The sequence below is a fragment of the Oncorhynchus masou genome, chromosome 15, assembly GCF_036934945.1.
Source record: "Oncorhynchus masou masou isolate Uvic2021 chromosome 15, UVic_Omas_1.1, whole genome shotgun sequence".
In the NCBI taxonomy this organism is placed as follows: domain Eukaryota; kingdom Metazoa; phylum Chordata; class Actinopteri; order Salmoniformes; family Salmonidae; genus Oncorhynchus; species Oncorhynchus masou.
In genome coordinates this window covers 46131732-46149635 of record NC_088226.1, presented here as the reverse complement: position 1 = coordinate 46149635, position 17904 = coordinate 46131732, and the positions used below count along the sequence as shown (strand labels likewise).

At 47.2% G+C, this 17904-nt stretch overlaps 1 protein-coding gene across 1 annotated transcript in view; it reads right to left on the bottom strand.

Annotated features, from left to right (window-relative positions):
• LOC135556322 (protein furry homolog-like) overlaps positions 1 to 17904 on the bottom strand; it is a 71155-nt gene that overhangs the window by 21194 nt on the left and 32057 nt on the right. Inside the window, 33 exon segments of the mRNA XM_064989423.1 lie at positions 35 to 217; positions 381 to 484; positions 581 to 731; positions 2474 to 2586; positions 2663 to 2750; positions 2965 to 3136; positions 3227 to 3367; positions 3462 to 3727; positions 3915 to 4083; positions 4189 to 4288; positions 4382 to 4536; positions 4795 to 4905; positions 5001 to 5161; positions 5290 to 5462; positions 5582 to 5673; positions 5765 to 5822; positions 6008 to 6132; positions 6319 to 6520; positions 7206 to 7474; positions 7765 to 7851; positions 8011 to 8190; positions 8636 to 8873; positions 9034 to 9141; positions 9226 to 9358; positions 9610 to 9781; positions 9878 to 9964; positions 10074 to 10182; positions 10459 to 10562; positions 13319 to 13420; positions 13890 to 13988; positions 14481 to 14573; positions 15298 to 15466; positions 15655 to 15735. Coding sequence (XP_064845495.1) covers positions 35 to 217; positions 381 to 484; positions 581 to 731; positions 2474 to 2586; positions 2663 to 2750; positions 2965 to 3136; positions 3227 to 3367; positions 3462 to 3727; positions 3915 to 4083; positions 4189 to 4288; positions 4382 to 4536; positions 4795 to 4905; positions 5001 to 5161; positions 5290 to 5462; positions 5582 to 5673; positions 5765 to 5822; positions 6008 to 6132; positions 6319 to 6520; positions 7206 to 7474; positions 7765 to 7851; positions 8011 to 8190; positions 8636 to 8873; positions 9034 to 9141; positions 9226 to 9358; positions 9610 to 9781; positions 9878 to 9964; positions 10074 to 10182; positions 10459 to 10562; positions 13319 to 13420; positions 13890 to 13988; positions 14481 to 14573; positions 15298 to 15466; positions 15655 to 15735 — 4595 coding nt within the window.

Sequence of the window (17904 nt, the reverse complement as noted above, 5' to 3'; positions counted from 1 at the left end):
TAAGCTACTCAGATCTTCGCAGAGCGCTACTGACCTGTGAGGTTGAACTCGTGGGGCGGTGGCTTCACGGTCAGCACCTTTGGGTCGTTGTACTCTCGGTTGCGCAGCAGCACGGAGGCCAGGGATTGGACTCCACTGTTGGTTCCCTGGACGACCAGCAGGTGAAGCAGGAGGCGTTTGCAGTGCTCGTAGACCTCAGGGTGCTGGTGGTCCAACCCTGGTGGGGGGGAGAAAAAACAAGGGACTGCTGAGAAAATCTATTCCAACACTGGCAAAAGTAGAGTTTGCATTTGTTTTGCCTGTAAATGATGAGTATAAAGACAAGTATACTTCACTCAAATTGTAATCAGTTAGCTGTATAGAGGTGAGTAGTTAGTTACCTATGAAGATGGAGTGCAGCAGGAGGTGAAGGTAGGCGCTCCACTCCACTTTGACCCCATGGTCCACTATGAGGTCAGTCAGTAGGATGACAGCTATGTTACACCTGAGATACACCACACCAGAGGGTCAGCCAGGACAGGGGAAAGGTCATACAGACAGGTCAGAGGTCAAGTGGAGAGGGGGGGAGGGTTGAGGTTACCTGTGGAGGGGTACTCCAGGGGTGTTCGTCTCCGGCAGGTAGTCCACCAGAGGGGACCAGCAGCCCCCTGTGGGAGGGAAAGGGAGGGGCTCGGGACGGTTGTGGTCCATCACCTTCAGACGCCAGTTAGCATACAGCGGCATGGAGTCACCTGGCAAAAACAGTGGCTTATCAAACACCTGTGGCAACGTGGACATACAGTATGTATATACAGTTGAAGTCAGAAGTTTACATACACCTTAGCAAAATACATTTATACTCAGTTTCACAATTCCTGACATTTAATCCTAGTAAAAATTCCCCGTCTTAGGTCAGTTAGGATCACCACTTTATTTTAAGAATGTGAAAAGTCAGAATAATAGTAGAGAGAATGATTTATTTCAGCTTTTATTTCTTTCATCACATTCCCAGTGGGTCAGAAGTTTACATGCACTCAATTAGTATTTGGTAGCATTGCCTTTAAATTGTTTAACTTGGGTCAAATGTTTCAGGTAGCCTTCCACAAGCTTCCCACAATAAGTTGGGTGAATTATAGCCCATTCCTCCCGACAGAGCTGGTGTAACTGAGTCAGGTTTGTAGGCCTCCTTGATCGCACTCTTTTTTTAGTTCTGCACACAAATTTCCTATGGGATTGAGGTCAGGGCTTTGTGATGGCCACTCCAATACCTTGACTTTGTTGTCCTTAAGCCATTTTTCCACAACTTTGGAAGCATGCTTGGGGTCATTGTCCATTTGGAAGACCCATTTGCGACCAAGCTTTAACTTCCTGACTGATGTCTTGAGATGTTGCTTCAATATATCTACATAATTCTCCTCCCTCATGATGCCATCTATTTTGTTAAGTGCACCAGTCCCTCCTGCAGAAAAGCACCCCCGCAACATGATGCTGCCACCACCGTGCTTCATGGTTGGGATGATGTTCTTTGGCTTGCAAGCCTCCCCCTTTTCCTCCAAACATAATGATGGTAATTATGCCCAAACAGTTGTATTTTTGTTTCATCAGACCAGAGGACATTTCTCCAAAAAGTACGAGCTTGTCCCCATGTGCAGTTGTGAACCGTAGTCTGGCTTATTAATGGTGGTTTTGGAGCAGTGGCTTCTTCCTTGCTGAGCGGCCTTTCAGATTATGTCGATATAGGACTCGTTTTGCTGTGGATATAGATACGTTTGTACCTGTTTCCTCCAGCATCTTCACAAGGTCTTGTGCTGTTGTTCTGGGATTGATTTACACTTTTCTCACAAAAGTACGCTCATCTCTAGGAGACAGAACGCGTTTCCTCCCTGAGCGGTATGACGGCTGCGTGGTCCCATGGTGTTTATACTTGCAAACTATTGTTTGTAAAGATGAACGTGGTACCTTCAGGCATTTGGAAATTGCTCCCAAGGCTGCACCAGACTTGTGGAGGGCCACCATTTGTTTTTCTGAGGTCTTGGCTGATTTCTTTTGATTTTCCCATGATGTCAAGCAAAGAGGTTCAGAGTTTGAAGGTAGGCCTTTAAATACATCCACAGGTACACCTCTAATTGACTCAAAAATGGACTCAAATGATGTCAATTAGCCTATCAGAAGCTTCTAAAGCCATGACATCATTTTCTGGAATTTTCCAAGCCGTTTAAAGGCACAGTCAACACAGTGTATGTAAACTTCTGACCCACTGGAATTGTGATACAGTGAATTATAAGTGAAATAATCTGTCAGTAAACAATTGTTGGAAAAATTACTTGTATCATGCACAAAGTAGCTGTCCTAACCGACTTGCCAAAACTATTGTTTGTTAACAAGACATTTGTGGAGTGGTTGAAAAACTAGTTTTAATGACTCCAACCTAAGTGTATGTAAACTTTTGACATCAACTGTACATAAAGCATAGAGTAGTATGGCTGTCTCTCACTCTTCTCCTCCTCATAAGATCCTCCAGAGCTGCTGCTGTAACGAGACTCCAGGCGGTGGTGCTGACGGTTCAGGTTGCTGTTCAGACCGCTGTAGATGTCCAGATGGGTGGAACTGCAGACAACAGAGAGACAGCTGTAGTCTTACTGGGAGTGTCTCGGTGTGTGTGTGTGTGTGTGTGATCTCATACCCGTCATCCATGTTGGAGTCTTTATTCTTGCTGCTGTCATGGTGAGCGTCGGTTCCTGGCACCATGGTGTTACTGCTGGAGTTGGTTCCTGTGGACAGAGATGGGGATAGACATCTAGAAACTATGACAACAAGGTTCATGAGGTACATGACAGACAATGTCATTATGACAGTCCAACAGTCCATGAGGGAGCAGATGGGAGAATATGTAACATAGAAACATCAAGCATCTGTGTTTCATATACCAGGACAGTGGGGCTATAACGTAGAGGGACATGTATAGAAGACCGTGTGATTATATACCTGCTGAGGTGACGGAGGGGATCTTGTAGCTAGAGGTGATGCGGTAGTAGGGAGGGTTGTCCATGTGAGTGACAGCAGAGCTCACTGGGTCTGTCAGGTCCAGCTCACACATCAGCTCCTCCAGCAGCTGCATAGTCTTATCCCTGCCCAGGTACACCACCACCCGCTTCACCTGATGACACACACGTTTTAACAAACATTTAAGATGACCGAATATGGGAGGTGTGAGGGAGAGAGGACACTGTGTGTAAACTGGACTTACATAGGGCAAGAGGCTGGGCTCACTGTTGACCCCTGACATGCTGATGAGGAAGTGCAGGATGATCTTCAGGTTCTTTGGCCAGCTGTCGGCCAGCGTGGTCCACACGTTCTCTATCTCTGACCACGCAAACTCATCCCCGTACTGTATACACAAGCCAAACACAGTTCAAACAAACACTATCATTTATCAGCAGCAGACAACGTAATGCCTGTGTGTGGTCAGGTCGCGGTCATACCTTGGCGGTCATGAACATGAGGTTGTTGAGCACCATGGTGGTGGCGTGTGGGGAGCCCCAGCCCTCCCCTCTGAGCCAGCGCCGGCTGTTGACCATCATCATGTCGCGCTCGTGGGCCTCCTCATCCTCCTCACAGACTGGGGGTTCCTGTCGCCGTGGCGACGGCTTGAAGTCCACCAGCTCCACGTTGTTCATCCAGGGCAGGAGGTAGTGCAGCATCACCTGGCGACCACCAGGGTGTGCTGTCTGGATACGCTGGCTCACCTCTGGGGAAGGAAACGGCACAGTCGCCGCACCGATAAGACTCAAATCTACCTGTCAAACGCCAAAGCTACGCATCTCGAATGACCGGCCATTTCCTTTTAAAGAGCACTACATTAACCAGGGTGTCCTTTGAGATTTGCCCAATGAGACAGAAGAGTGTAGGACGGTGTGTGATGTAACGGTGCAGACCTGAGAAGATGGGCAGGGTGAGCTCTGGGTATGTCCTGGCCAGCTCCTCAGACAGCTGGTAGTAGGAGACAGAGTAGAGGTGTGGCAGCGGGGAGGGAGGGCTCAGGATCCCATCTGTTCTCTGGATCTCCAGTTTGTGAGCGTAACGGAAGAGCTTGGGCTCCAAGATCTGGGGAACAGAACACGCACAGAAAAATCCCATTAAGTACATGTAAAAAATACTGGATTTTTCCCAAATAGATCCAGTGTGTGGCCTGGATGGTGTCAAACCAACCTGCAGCAGCTGCATGGCCACCTCATAGATATCTCTGGATGAATCAGCAGACTTGAACAAGATCAGATTCAGCAGCACCACAGTGTCAAACTGGTAATCCCTGTAGACCATACGATATCAATCATATTAACACATTATGGATTACAGAGTTAATACACAGAAACACACACACACTATAAAATGGCCGACATGCCTGTTGTGAAAGACGTTGGCGATGGCCCTGAAGCAGCCGGCAGCCACGCGGCGTGAGCCAGTGTAACAGCGGTCCACAGCCCAGAACATCAGGTTACTCTGGTCTGGGTTCAGCTCCAACAGCAGCATCACCGCCTCACAGCCCAACTGGTGCACCTGCAGGGGGACACACAGACAAACAGACTATCAGAGGGACCATCAGCACAAGCCCTCCATATACACTCACCGCTGCACCTCAAGAGTCAAGCTATTTCCTTCTTTTCATCCGTACCACTCAAAGTAATTGAACCCGTGAAAGTTTAGCCTTATCCTGTTTGGCGATCATATCAGTGCCGATGACGGACAGCCGGTGGTAATCAAGGAATAGTTTAAGCCCAGCAGTGAGGCTGTAGTGCAGAAGGGCTCTTCTCTTACCTTCCTGTCCTGAGAGTCCAGGATGTTGTCCAGCCACTTGTAGAGATAACCGTCAGAGGAGAGGCCAACGTTATCAGCCACTGGACCACAGCACAACACTGCCGACATGGCCTGCAGACACGCAGTAGACAAACATTTACCCCGTCATGACGTGTTTACAGAGTGGGATCTCAGTGATAGTCTTGCGTGTGAACAGCTGGTTGTACCTTGAGAGCACAGTACTGGTGTCGGTTGATCTGCATGTTGCGGTCGCTGTACCGGTCTAGTGGGGTGAACATGATGCTGAAGGGACCCGCCCAGTGGCTGAACAACATGAACAGACTGTGTCTCAGAGACTGCTGGGGGAAGATGGTCCTCCTCTGGTGCACTGGTGGGAGTATGCAGATGTCAAATAGCCACTCAAAACACACATATACAACATTTTACACTTTATAGTGTGTGTGTGTGTGTGTGTGTGTGTGTGTGTGTGTGTGTGTGTGTGTGTGTGTGTAGTACCTGGGACGTTCTGAATGATGTTCGCCACCAGAGCACTGAAGTGACAGCGGATGTCCTTCAGTGTGTCTGAGTCTTTGTCGTTCTCAGCCTCCAGCAGCTGTCTCGTCAGATCCACATACTCCAACAGTGTCGAGTTCAGAGAGTGACTCTCCCCGTCCAGACCGCCACTCCCACTGCACACACACAGGGGGTACAGTACAGGGGTCAGTGGAGTCAAAAGATGGACGGTCCATGATTCTATAACTATAACTGTGTATTTATATGTAATGGTTCTGTTCTGGCTTCCACTCACATCTGACTGACGACGCCAGCGTCGGCCAGCAGCTCAAAGATCCGGACCAGCTGGACCCTCAGGATGTCGCGACGCCTACGTCGCTTCATGTTCTGCAACAAGATGAGCAGAGCCAGTACTGAGTAGGTAGTACAGTGTTATGTTAGATACATGGAGATGTGAGGGTCAGTGAGCTGCACCCACCTCAGGTCTCCTCTCCAGAGCCTCCTTAATGATGGGGTTCAGTTCCTCTATCAGATCTCTGGAAAACGGAATAGAAGTAAGGAAAACTACCGGGAAAACGCTTGTACAAACTCACTCACTACATTCTGTGCCTACTAACCAAATAACGCACACACTACTATATATTCAAACATGAAAATTCGAACACAGGCAACTGAAACATGACTGTCAGCCACAGGTCGACGTACAGGGTGGCTCCCTCACCTGAAGGCCACGGGGTTGGTCCTGCCAAGCCCCAGGACGAGTGACTCTGTGATGTCCATGCTCTCAGAGCGCATCATCGGAACAACGTGTTTGAACAGGGATGAGGGGGACGGAGTGCCAATAATCTGGACACACACACAAAGATCAGAAATCAATATGGAAAGTAATAATTTTTCAATGTCTAACTAATAGGATAGAGATGTATATAGTAAAAAAACATGGCGTTTTCTCAACTTGGAATAGGCATTATCACACTGACAGCACTCAAGTAAAACATAGAGAAAAAAAATGGATAGGTCATGCCCTCTGACCTTAGAGTCGTAGCTGTAGCCACTGTCCGGCGTGGACGCCAGCGTCTCAGGCGGGGAGCAGCGGACGGAGCCAGAGGTGGAGGAGGAGTTGGGGGAGGAAGTGGCAGAGCTACAACAGAGGATCAGGTAGTTCCTCCACAGCCCCACGTACGAGTCACTACTGCTGCTCAGGCTGTTCAGCTTCTTAGCATTTATAGGGCTGCTGCAGGGGCAGAGGACAAAGGGAAAATATTAATAACAGGCAGGTGATATACACATACACACACTTATTTGTTTTTTTTGCAGGCAATATGCAAAAACTTTAAAATTAGTTGCAAAGGGAAAAGGTTTGTTGACGTGTGGCTTAATTGAACCATACTACGCGGTAAATTTGCTGGGATTGGTTGAAATTGCAAGTCCTCTTTTTGTACTCCGCTGATGGGTAAGTTTAATATGATAATATTGCTACACTTTGAGTGCTTTACGTGGAAATAGTGAGGTGATTGGTCAAATCTGCAAGCCATAGCATAATATGCAGGGAAATCGCAGAATCTTGGAATCCTGGAGGGACTGATATACAATATTACTGAAATAATTTCCATGTGTGTCACAGACATACAAACAGTAGAAAGACAGGCGCCAACTCTCCTCCTCACGGGGATCACATACGTATACAGCTGAGGGATATATTAGGATGAAGTCATTCACAGCCACGCGCAGTCTCCCCAGTGACGGTGTAGACCGTATGGACACCGTACAAGAGACAAGGTGACGTCACTCAGCCCTCTAGTGCGCGGACTGCAACATCATCAATTCTAAGTGGCTTTTACCAACCTCAAATGTAAACGTGTACATGCACCCAAGAGAACAATATTGACAATATTGAGTAAAGGCCTGGAGAGACATACTTGATGTCCACTTGCGGAGAGAGCAGCTGCAGGCGCGTGTAGGCAAACATCCCGGCGTAGTTGAGTGCGGTGGGGCAGTGCTTGGGCAGGTGCTCTTGGCGCAGGTAGCTGGACAGGCTGATGACCCAGGGATCCTGGCCCTGCGTCACGTGGGCAAACACCCAGATGTGCGACGGGCTGACCACGTCAAACTGGTGGCTGATGGGAGACGAGTTCCATTCTGCCAGCGTCTGCAGGTCGATACCGCTGGGACAATATAGCAGGTTGGTCTGCAGGGGAGAGGGGAGGATGAGGGTCAGGGTGTATGTACCATGTTGTGCTGCTGCCATGTGTTGCTACTATGTTGTGTTGCTGCCATGCGTTGTCCTAGGTCTCTCTTTACGTAGTCTCTTGTCGTGATGTGTGTTTTGTCCTACATTATTATTTTGAATCCCAGCCCCCATAGGTGGCCTTTTGCCTCTTGGTAGGCAGTCATTGTAAATAAGAATTTGTTCTTAATTGACTTGCGTAGTTAAATCAAAATCATGTGTGTATTACACAACAGGTTTGCAATTCTTACCTGGTCAGCTCCTGTGAGATGGATGAAGCTCTCCAGCACAGACGCACTTAGCCTGTCCATCACATCTATGGCCAACTCCTCATCTCCCTGAAAAAGACAGGCAGAAATGGTGAATGTGAGTCTCATTTTTTTTTTTTTTTTTTGATAGAGAGTCTCTTGCATCTTATCTGAGGTTACTTTAACAACAATGCATCTCATTATTTGAGTCACTTTCACAACCCCATCTCAGTCTGAGTTGGTAGTTACCTTGGCGATGCCCAGAGCAGTGTGCAGGGCTCGGACCTCTTTGAGGATATTAACAGCCAGCCTGCGCGTGGCGGGACGGCAGCTGCACAGAACCACCAGTGCCAGGCCCTCCGCCACATGCAGCACCCCCCACAGAGGAGAGCGCTCCAGGGGCAGAGATGGCCCGCTTCCAGGGCCCTGCTGGAGCACACACAGACATGGTTACTTTATCACACAAACCCAATTCAAAATACACAATATAAACTGGGTGGTTCGAGCCCTGAATGCTGATTGGCTAACAGCCATGATATATCAGACTGTAAACCACTGGTATGACAAAACATTATTTTTACTGCTCTAATTACATTGGTAACCAGTTTATAATAGCAATAAGGCACCTCGGGGGTTTGTGATATGTGGCCATGGCTAAGGAATGTCCGCGTTGCGTTGTGCCTAAGAACAGCCCTTAGCCGTGATATATTGGCCATATACCACACCCTCTCTGGCATTATTGCTTAAATAATCCTACTACTACAGTACAGAGCAAGACGTTTGAGCCGCTGTCCTTGTACGGCGTTACGCACATGTAAAACACACAGAGTTGACCACAACCGGACAAAATGAGAGCTATCCACTCTCCACCCACCTGTGCCTCGTGGGTCTTGTTGCTGGTTTGGACGGCCTGCCTCCACTGGCTGATGAGCTGCAGCAGCATCTTGACGGCGTTGTCCAGCAGCGTGGGGTGTACGTCGGTGACCTCGCGCACCACGAAGTAGACGAAGCCAGAGAGCACGTCCTCCCTCCACTCTGGGAAGTCCAGCATCAGGGCCTGCAGGGTGGTGAAGGCCAGGCCGCGTAGCTCCTCGTCCATGTGGATGGTCAGCCTGGAGAGAGGACAGGATGCATGGGTCAGACAGAGGTCAAAACGTGATCACAAACAGAGCTTTTGAAGGCACAGCTTTGGCAAAACAAAAATCCCCATTGCTCTGTTCATCAATTAGTCCCAGACAGAGGTGGCGCATGCGAAGGAGTGGGGTCCTTTACTTAGCCAGCAGCTCGATCAGGTCCTGTCTGCTCATGCCGTCCGGGATCAGCCTGGGGATGGCCGCCACACACGTACGGAACAGATCGATCTTTGGCTTCCTCTCCCCCCTGCAACATAACACACACACGTAAAGGACACACACATAGTAAAAAACACACGTTATGGATCACACAAGTCAGAGAGGCCCTTACGTAATCATGTCCTCAGGCTCCTTATTGGACATCTGGACGTTGGTCATGCTCATGGAGCGCCCCACCTCCTTGTCCAGGTGACGCAGGATGTTGTCCAGTGCCTTTCTCACCGCTGGGTAGTACAGCGACATGCCTACAAACACACAGTCATTACTCTGACACTGTACACAAACTTAACCTTAAAATGACCCACTCCCATAAGATTATTTATTTGAGAAATGTATTCGGCAGGGACAGTGTACAATTATCAACATTTCAGGTTCAACATCAATGTAAAATTGCCGGAGTTCGGAAGAAAGCTAACTTTGGTCCATAGTCCCTGAGTCATAGCTGAGTCATACTGTCCTGTAGTGACCAGGGTGGAGCTCAGAGATGTTGACCTACCAATGACCTTGGCCTCCTCGTCAGTGAGGGTGGTGGCAAGGAAGATCTTTTTGACACGCAGAGTGTTTCCTGAGGGCATGATGACCCCTGTGGTGGGCATGGGCGGCTCCCCGTCCTTCTGCTGCAGACTGTCAGCTATCACCAGGAAGGCCCTCAGGCCAATATTCATCCTCTGAGAGAGTGGGAGAAAGAAACAGTCAGAGATTGAAGAGTATAATCACAGCGAGTATGATTGTAAAATGACTGTCGTCTCTCGGCCATCTCTTACCTCTGGATTGATGGTGAAGGTCTTGTGAGATTTCCCCACACACAGGAGGTCATAAATTATCTCCTTCATAGCAAAGTCAAGCCTTTCCTGTAAAATGAGCCACGAAAGACCAATAATCACTAATCACAGATAACATTCAAGCCATTAGCATAATTATACAGGAAGAACTGCTCCAGCACGACCTCATAAGACAAACCTGAGCTATGAACTGGATGATCTTGACAAAGATGTTGAGGGGCGTGTCCCTCGGCACCACACTACGGGAACCTTTGGGGAAAAGTGCTGAAACGATGCTGAGCAGCCGGCTGCAGGGAAACAGGACAGGATTAAAGGGATTATTCAACTGGAGATGTTCACCAAGGAGACTGTAGACTAGACCAATTCTGAGTGGAGATGGGATTCTAGTTCTGCTTCTGTAGAAGGAGTGAGCATTTATTTGTCGTAATATGGTGATTTAGGTGCTGTCTGGGTGACTTTCATTTCACAGTGTCTGTTCACACAGAGATAGCGTGGTCATGGGCCAACAGGGTGAGTGTGTGGACCCTGACCCGTCTCAGTCTCTGGCCCGGGCTGGTACTGACCTCTGCGTGACGGTGTTGCTCTCACACTTGATCCTGATGATGTAGACCCACAGCAGTCTGTAGAGGGACTCCAGCGCCACACGGGACATTTTGGGGTCTTTGTTCTAAAAAAAGAAAGAAAAGGGGGACAGAGAGGGAACATTTAGAACAACTGCCTCCTCCAGGAAGTCCGGTGTGGTGCACAAACCATCCCTTTGACCTACTGTACTGAATGAGACAATTTATACAGCGTGTTTCATGTCTCATTTAGAGTAAAATGTTTGAGATGCCCCAGTGACGGATATGACTCGCGGCAAGTCGTATCTGTGATTTGATAACGAGGTCCGCCTTCAGATCTAACGGCCTGTCCGATTCATACATCCGTCACACACCAATTACATTTAGGAATCATCTTATATAAAAACGACCGATGTACGAGATTCTTGAAAAGATTTCAGCTTGTCGCAAAAGAAGCCCGTGCCAGAGTGAGCCCGTCTATATATAGATGTAGTACAGCGTGTTATGCTAGCGGTAGTTTCTGATGTTCCGAACCCCGGGGAATGTTTGTACAGCTGAGCGTTCACAAAAACAAAAATAAAAAATGGTGAGGAAAAACGCAAGTACACAGTGCTGCCAAATCAAATCCAGGCACGCAACATACCCTCCTCCAACATCAACACAGCGGACAACCATACAAAGGATTCTTTCAAGGGTACTAAAATGACCTTTCCAACCCTTCAGTGGGCCATGGAGCTGCAAGGGTGCATCACACAGCCGCACGGCAACGCCACAGAGATAATAGAATTGGGTGTAATGAGAGACAGCCTCTCACAAACGCTAATAGAACAAACAAAATGATGCAGGACCCTACGGGTCTCCAAACCGAGACTACAAAATCCATCTGGTTAGTCCTCAGATTTACCAACAACCCCTTCCAGGTAACTGGCTTCGTAACACCCCTCAAAGCGTAAGGTAGGTCTCTGAGAATGTGTTAGCGACACATTGGTATGATGCAGTCCGCTCGATTGACGTCACCAAGATGATGCTCTAACCACTATTATACATAGAAAACAGCAAGGCCATAAACCACTGATGAAGTCAAAGTCATCATTGCGTTTCAAACAATTTGCGATTAAGAGCCAAGTGTCCAACCACTATTTTCTGTGTAATCTTTTCTCTCAGTAAGTTCCACTTTAAGAGGACTATCAGTGTCCAGCGCATTGTTGCCCTCGGCTAAGGAGGTGCATCCCCTCTGTCCTCCAGAGGCTCAGGACAGGGCCAGGTGACCTGTCGGAGGGGGGTGGGGGGGTGGGGTCATGCCACCAGACAAACTCACCTGCAGTGTCTCAATCTGCTTTCGGATGCTGTTGTTAGACGGTATCTGGAGCGAGTGAAAATGTGAGCCAAAACGACAGGAGACATGGCGTGTGAGGATGAGGGGAGGGAGACATGCAGGTTAGAAAGAGAACAGAGCAAAATAATAGAAACACAAAAATGAGACGTTTGACTAAAAACCCTCACTACCAACTAACTGCCTCCTATCGACTTGAGTCAGTCTCATATTAGACACAGAAGTGAGATGCAAAGTATGAAATGCAAAAGCAGTAATATGTCAAAACACAAATATCCATCAATATAGTCGTATAGAAAGAGTGCAATGATACACTAGACAATATTATTGTTTTTTACATTTTGACATGTAGCATGATCTTATATTCCATACTTTGTGAAAGTGAAGAGATGAAAGATGTGCAATAGATGGCAAATCAAATTGACAGGGAAGAGAACACACACACAAAGCAGGGGTGAAGAAGGTGTGGACAGATGGCGTGAGGAGAGGGACAGTGAACGGACACCAAGTAGGAAAGCAGGCCGTATGTTACGGCACCAAAAAAAATCGGATTGATTCTTGCTCTCCAAAACAAGGTAAGGCACAAAACTGAATCAAATCGGAGTCAGCATTTGATCTGGAGTGATGTGAGAACAAGGACAGGGTTAAAATGGCCCAGTGGACAATAGGAGCTAAATCATCACTCATTCCCAAACAAATCTCCACCAGAGACTCGAGGTTCCACCACAAAAAGAAGGGAGATGAGTCCATTTGGTGCTGATGTAATCTAAAATCACCAGGTTCAGTAAAACTACGTCGTCAAAGAGAATCTAATCTTTCACAGGATATCAAAAGCAACTGAATCACCACCTGACTGTGATTATAGAGAGTCAGTTCAACAACAGAGTCATCAGGAGCAAAGGGAATTAAAGCATGTGTCCACCATGGAATCAGAGGGAATGAATCGCCACAAGGGAATCTATTCAGAGTTGAGAAGCGAGGAGACAGTCACACAACAAAGTAAAATCTGGTCTGGATTGGCTTGAGGTACGGTACAGGAGAGGAGCACAATTGATTGGCTTGATTGGTTTGGAAGGGGTTGTCGGACAGGGTAGGAGGAAGATATGATTATTAAGGCACACCCTTCAACCCCAAAACACCTCAGATCCATTTCTGATGTGTGTGGGATGGCTAACATCTCACTATGACAATTAACAACTTACCTGGGCTAAAGAACATTCTGCTAGAGCAATAAGGTTTCAGTCATGGTAACAGTAACACATGACAGAACTCGGTACGCAACAAACATTTGAGGTTCATAGCACGTGATACAGCTAAAGGGAGAAATCTATTTTCATTATACAGTCTTTCGAAAATAACACTCAATGACATGTCACAGTGAATTTCAAACATTAGGGAATCCACAGTCTTTAAAGATAAAACAGAAAGCGTCCTATTCAAATGTGAAATTGGCATTTGCATTTCTTTTCAGAGTCCTTTATAGGCCAGTAACTCTGTCAGGTACATGCTTGAGCTGATTGTGTCGTTTACCTTCAGGTGCGAGAGGCAGTTTGTGAGGAAGATGTGCCAGTTATTGAGGAAGAACTGCTTCTGACTGACACACAGCAGGCACGTCACCAGAGGATACAGAGCCTGAAAGAGAGGGGGAAAATGGGGAAAAGAGAGAGGGGGGGAAATGGGGAAAAGAGAGAGGGGGGGAATGGGGAAAAGAGAGAGAGGGGGGGGAAATGGGGAAAAGAGAGAGGGGGGGGAATGGGGAAAAGAGAGAGAGGGGGGGAAATGGGGAAAAGAGAGGGGGGGGGGAAGAGAGGGGGGGGGGGAAATGGGGAAAAAGAGAGGGGGGGGGAAAGAGAGGGGGGGGGAAATGGGGAAAAAGAGAGAGGGGGAAATGGGGAAAAAGAGAGGGGGAAATGGGGAAAAGAGAGGGGGGGAATTGTGGAAAAGAGGGAGGGAAAATGGGGAAAGTGAGGGGGGGGAATGGGGAAAAGAGGGAGGGAAAATGGGGAAAGTGAGGGGGGGAAAGTTAACAAGTTGACATAATAAAAAAAGAGAGAGGGAAAAGAGACTGGTGAGAGGAGTGGGAGGGAAGAGTTGATGTTACCAAAGAGTGCTTCTTCCTGGAGCTAAGGTCAAAGGTTGTCTGGTAGAGCATCTCCACAAAGTTCTTGAGGCACGGCACGTTGACTTCATTCTTCACCGCCTGCAGGGAGGGAGGAAGGGTTCACCACAGCTCATTCAATTAATATGTGCGACCAAAATGGTAACCTATTCCCTTTATAGTCGCCACTATGGCCTATTTATTGCCTTACCTCCCTTATCCTACCTCATTTGCACACACTGTGTATAGACTTTTTCTATTGTATTATTGACTGAATGTTTGTTTATTCCATGTGTAACTTTGTGCTGTTGTTTGGGTTGCCCTGCTTTGCCTTATCTTGGCCAGGTCGTAGTTGCAAATGAGAACTTGTTCTCAACTAGCCTACCTGGTTAAATAAAAGGTGAAATAAATAAATAAAATCTGCACTACTTTTCACCAGGGCCCAAACTTAGGGAATAGTGTGCAATTTCAGATGCAGCCAATGACATTGCAGCAAATCTAATGTGCTTTCTATGGTAACTAACACAGTGGAATCTATCTGTGGAATGTGGGGTTTTCCCATGTTTTGTATTATGTTGTCTGGTTGGTACTCACAGCAGCAACAGGGATGAGGATCTCAACAAAGAGGCCAGCCAATGCATGCTTTATGTCCTTATCCTTCACCTCCAGGAAATACTGGGCACACTCCTGAGGAACACACAGAGCCATACCAACATGGATGAGGACAAACAGTGTGACAGATCCACAAACCCATTAGACACATAAAACCAAGACAGTGCAACAGATTCTCGCATATGGGCAGAATCAAAATGTATTTATAAAGCCCTTCTTACATCAGCTGATGTCACAAAGTGCTGTACAGAACCCAGCCTAAAACCCCCAAATCTCTGCATATTACCCAACATATTCCATTAACACGCTGGAAAAATCAGGGCTTGTTTCGAGGGGAGCATATTGAGCAAGATTTTTGCTGCCGTATTGAGCTTAACGACAAGGCATTGCTCCGTTCAGTGCTCTTGGCTGGGCCTACAACGCACACACTCCTCTTGGCACAATGATCTGCTATCTGATCGTTACTCTAGCTTTATGAGGCTCTGCTACAGAGAGCTGCTGAGTCCCAACAAAAGGGCTGCAGTAAAACCTCTAATGGGTGTACAGTGGTTCCGCTGAGAGCCATCAGTCGAGCATACGGAGCCACTCGGACACGATCAGACATACAGTACCGTACAGTCTGGGCATCCAGTAGATTAGATCAACGCCTGTTGCTTGGACACATCAGGGTTGAATTCACCAAAAACTGAAGTTTTGAAACAGGGAAGGAATGCCTGAACTTGTCCAATGAGGAACGCTTCTCTTCTTGGTACGGTTTGCTACGGTGTGCTCTAAATGAACCCGACCCAGGACAACTGACCTGCATGAACTGGAAGGAGGCCTCGAAGTCCTCCACGGGGTACATCTTGACCCTGAAGAACTTCAGGCCCATGATGAGGCTGATGATGCTCTGGACCACGTAGGGGCTCTGCTCCTTCTGCCGCAGCTCCTTCAGCTCCGTGATGAACTTCTTACGCACCGCCTGGAACCTGGAGCGACCAACGCACATTACACCGATTTAGCGTCTGACTCAGCCTCTGATTCAACGGACTGAGTCTTTCATAAGGAGTTGGCGCATTTTTAACATGAAGTTTAGAAGTGGCATGTGAATAAAACAGGAGTGACCTGTTCAGTTATTTCAACTGTGTTGAGAGGACACCAAGGAGAAAACGCTTACTTTGACTGTGTGAGAACTCCGATGACCTCCGCATACAGGTCTGCTATGATGTGCACATTGCCAGTGTTGGGGCCGGAGTACCTGTCAATCAGAAGACATCGTTGACCCACCCACACAAAAAGAAGTAGCTCTCCTAATATTTTAACATGGGTGTACGAAGACACTGACCCATAAACAGACCTGTGAGAAGCAGCTGAACAAACAAAACTATTAAAGGAAATATCATCCCAAACAGTCATCTCTGTAAAAACCAGAGGCATGTGGCTGTATAATGTAGGGTTGAAACAGTTGAGTGACGGTTTACTCAACTTGTCTAACAAGTGGCGATTGTGTTTTCTGTAAGTGACAATGATGTGGACAGGCCATAAAGTCACACACATGGGTTATAAAAACAGTCTATCCAAACAGTAATGAGTAATGAGTCACTGCGCTGCAGAGCCAAAACCACTCAGGAATATTATCTGTGTTGGACTTAGAGTACTGTACTGTATATAGCCCTCACAACTCAACTGTGGACATCGAAGCCAGCTCCTTTGCGTTTTTTCATTGTTCCCCTCAAAGCAGGGACTGATTTAGACCTGGGAAACAGGTGTGTGCAATTAATTATCAGGTAGAACAGAAAACCAGCAGGCTCCGGCCCTCGCAGGGTCAGAGTGAACGCCGCTGGTATATATATATATATATATATGACAGACCTAGGCAGAAAAAAGCTGTAACGTATTTATTTATTTGAAAATACCAACTTTTCAAATACTCAAGGTTGTCGAATTTAGTCTATATAATTACAACAAAAAGGCAAAAATGATTTGATATTCAAATACAGGTCTCCGAAAAACAAGTAACATTTGAAACTATTTTGAATACCTCTCAGAAAACCAAAGCAACATTTGAAAATATGCAATTAAATTGAAAACCAACAAAATATTTGATGAAGAACCAATATCTACAAGTTGGAAATTAGTGTTTTTTTTAACAGGGGAAAAAGAGGATCATAAGCACATGGTTTTAAGGGCTCTTAGATATACATCTTAATACAGCCTATTTAGCCTAGAACTAAACACATGAGGGACATTAACATCACCTCAACATTAGAGTAGACCAATTTTGCAGCTTCAAAATGACTGACAAATGTATTTTCATAATGGCTGGGACAGGTAATACAGTAATACTTGACATGAAGTTTTTTGTAACTTTGTGATTATTACCATAGCAAAGTTGTACATAATAATGGGGTTATTCCATGGAATAGGGAACAGTCACCTGGTAGCATGCTAGGGCACATTCTCAGAGAATCCCCACGTTTTAAGATGACAACCATCATGCCTGTTCCCAAGAACTCCACGGCTTCATGCCACACTGACTACCTCCTTGTAGCACCCACATCTGTAATCATGAAGTGCTTTGAGAGGCTGGTTATGGCACACGTCAACGACAGTGCCAGACAGTTTAGACCCACTACAATTTGCAGACCGCCCCAACAGTTCCACAGACGACGCAATCTCAATTGCGCACTCACCCACTTAGATAAGATTACCTACTGTACGTGACAATTCTATTCATTGACTACAGCTCAGCATTCAACACCATTGTCCCCTCCAAGCTTGCCACCAAGCTTAGGACCCTAGGTCTGAACACCTTCCTCTGCAACTGGATCCTGGACTTCCTGACGTGCCAACCCCAGGTGGCGAGGGTAGACAACGTCACTTCCGCCACGCTGACCCTCAACACGGGGGCCCCACAGGGGTGTGTGCTCAGTCCCCTCCAGTACTCCCTGTTCACTCACAACTCCAAAACCATCAAGTTTTCTGAGGACACGACGGTGGCAGGCCTGATGGGGGGGGGCAGTCCCCATCCACGGGGCTGTAGTGAAGTCAGTCAAGAACATCAATTTCCTCAGTGTCCAAATCAGTTGGAACTTAATATGGTCATACACTCGCACAGTGAAGGTGCGACAGCACCTTCTCCCTAAGGAGGTTGAAAAGGTTTGGCATGGGCCCTCAAATCCTCAAAATGGGACAGCCCATTAACATCACTGGGGCAGAGCTCCCTGCCATCCAGGACCTCTACATCAGGGGTTTTGAAAGGAAGGCCAAGAAAACCGTTCAAGACTCCAACTACTCAAGCCATAGACTGTTCTCTCTGCTTCTGCACAGCAAGTGCCATCGGTGCATCAAGTCTGACACCAACAGGCTCCTGAACAGCTTCAATCCCATAGCCATAAGACTGCTTAATATCTAACAGAATGGCTAC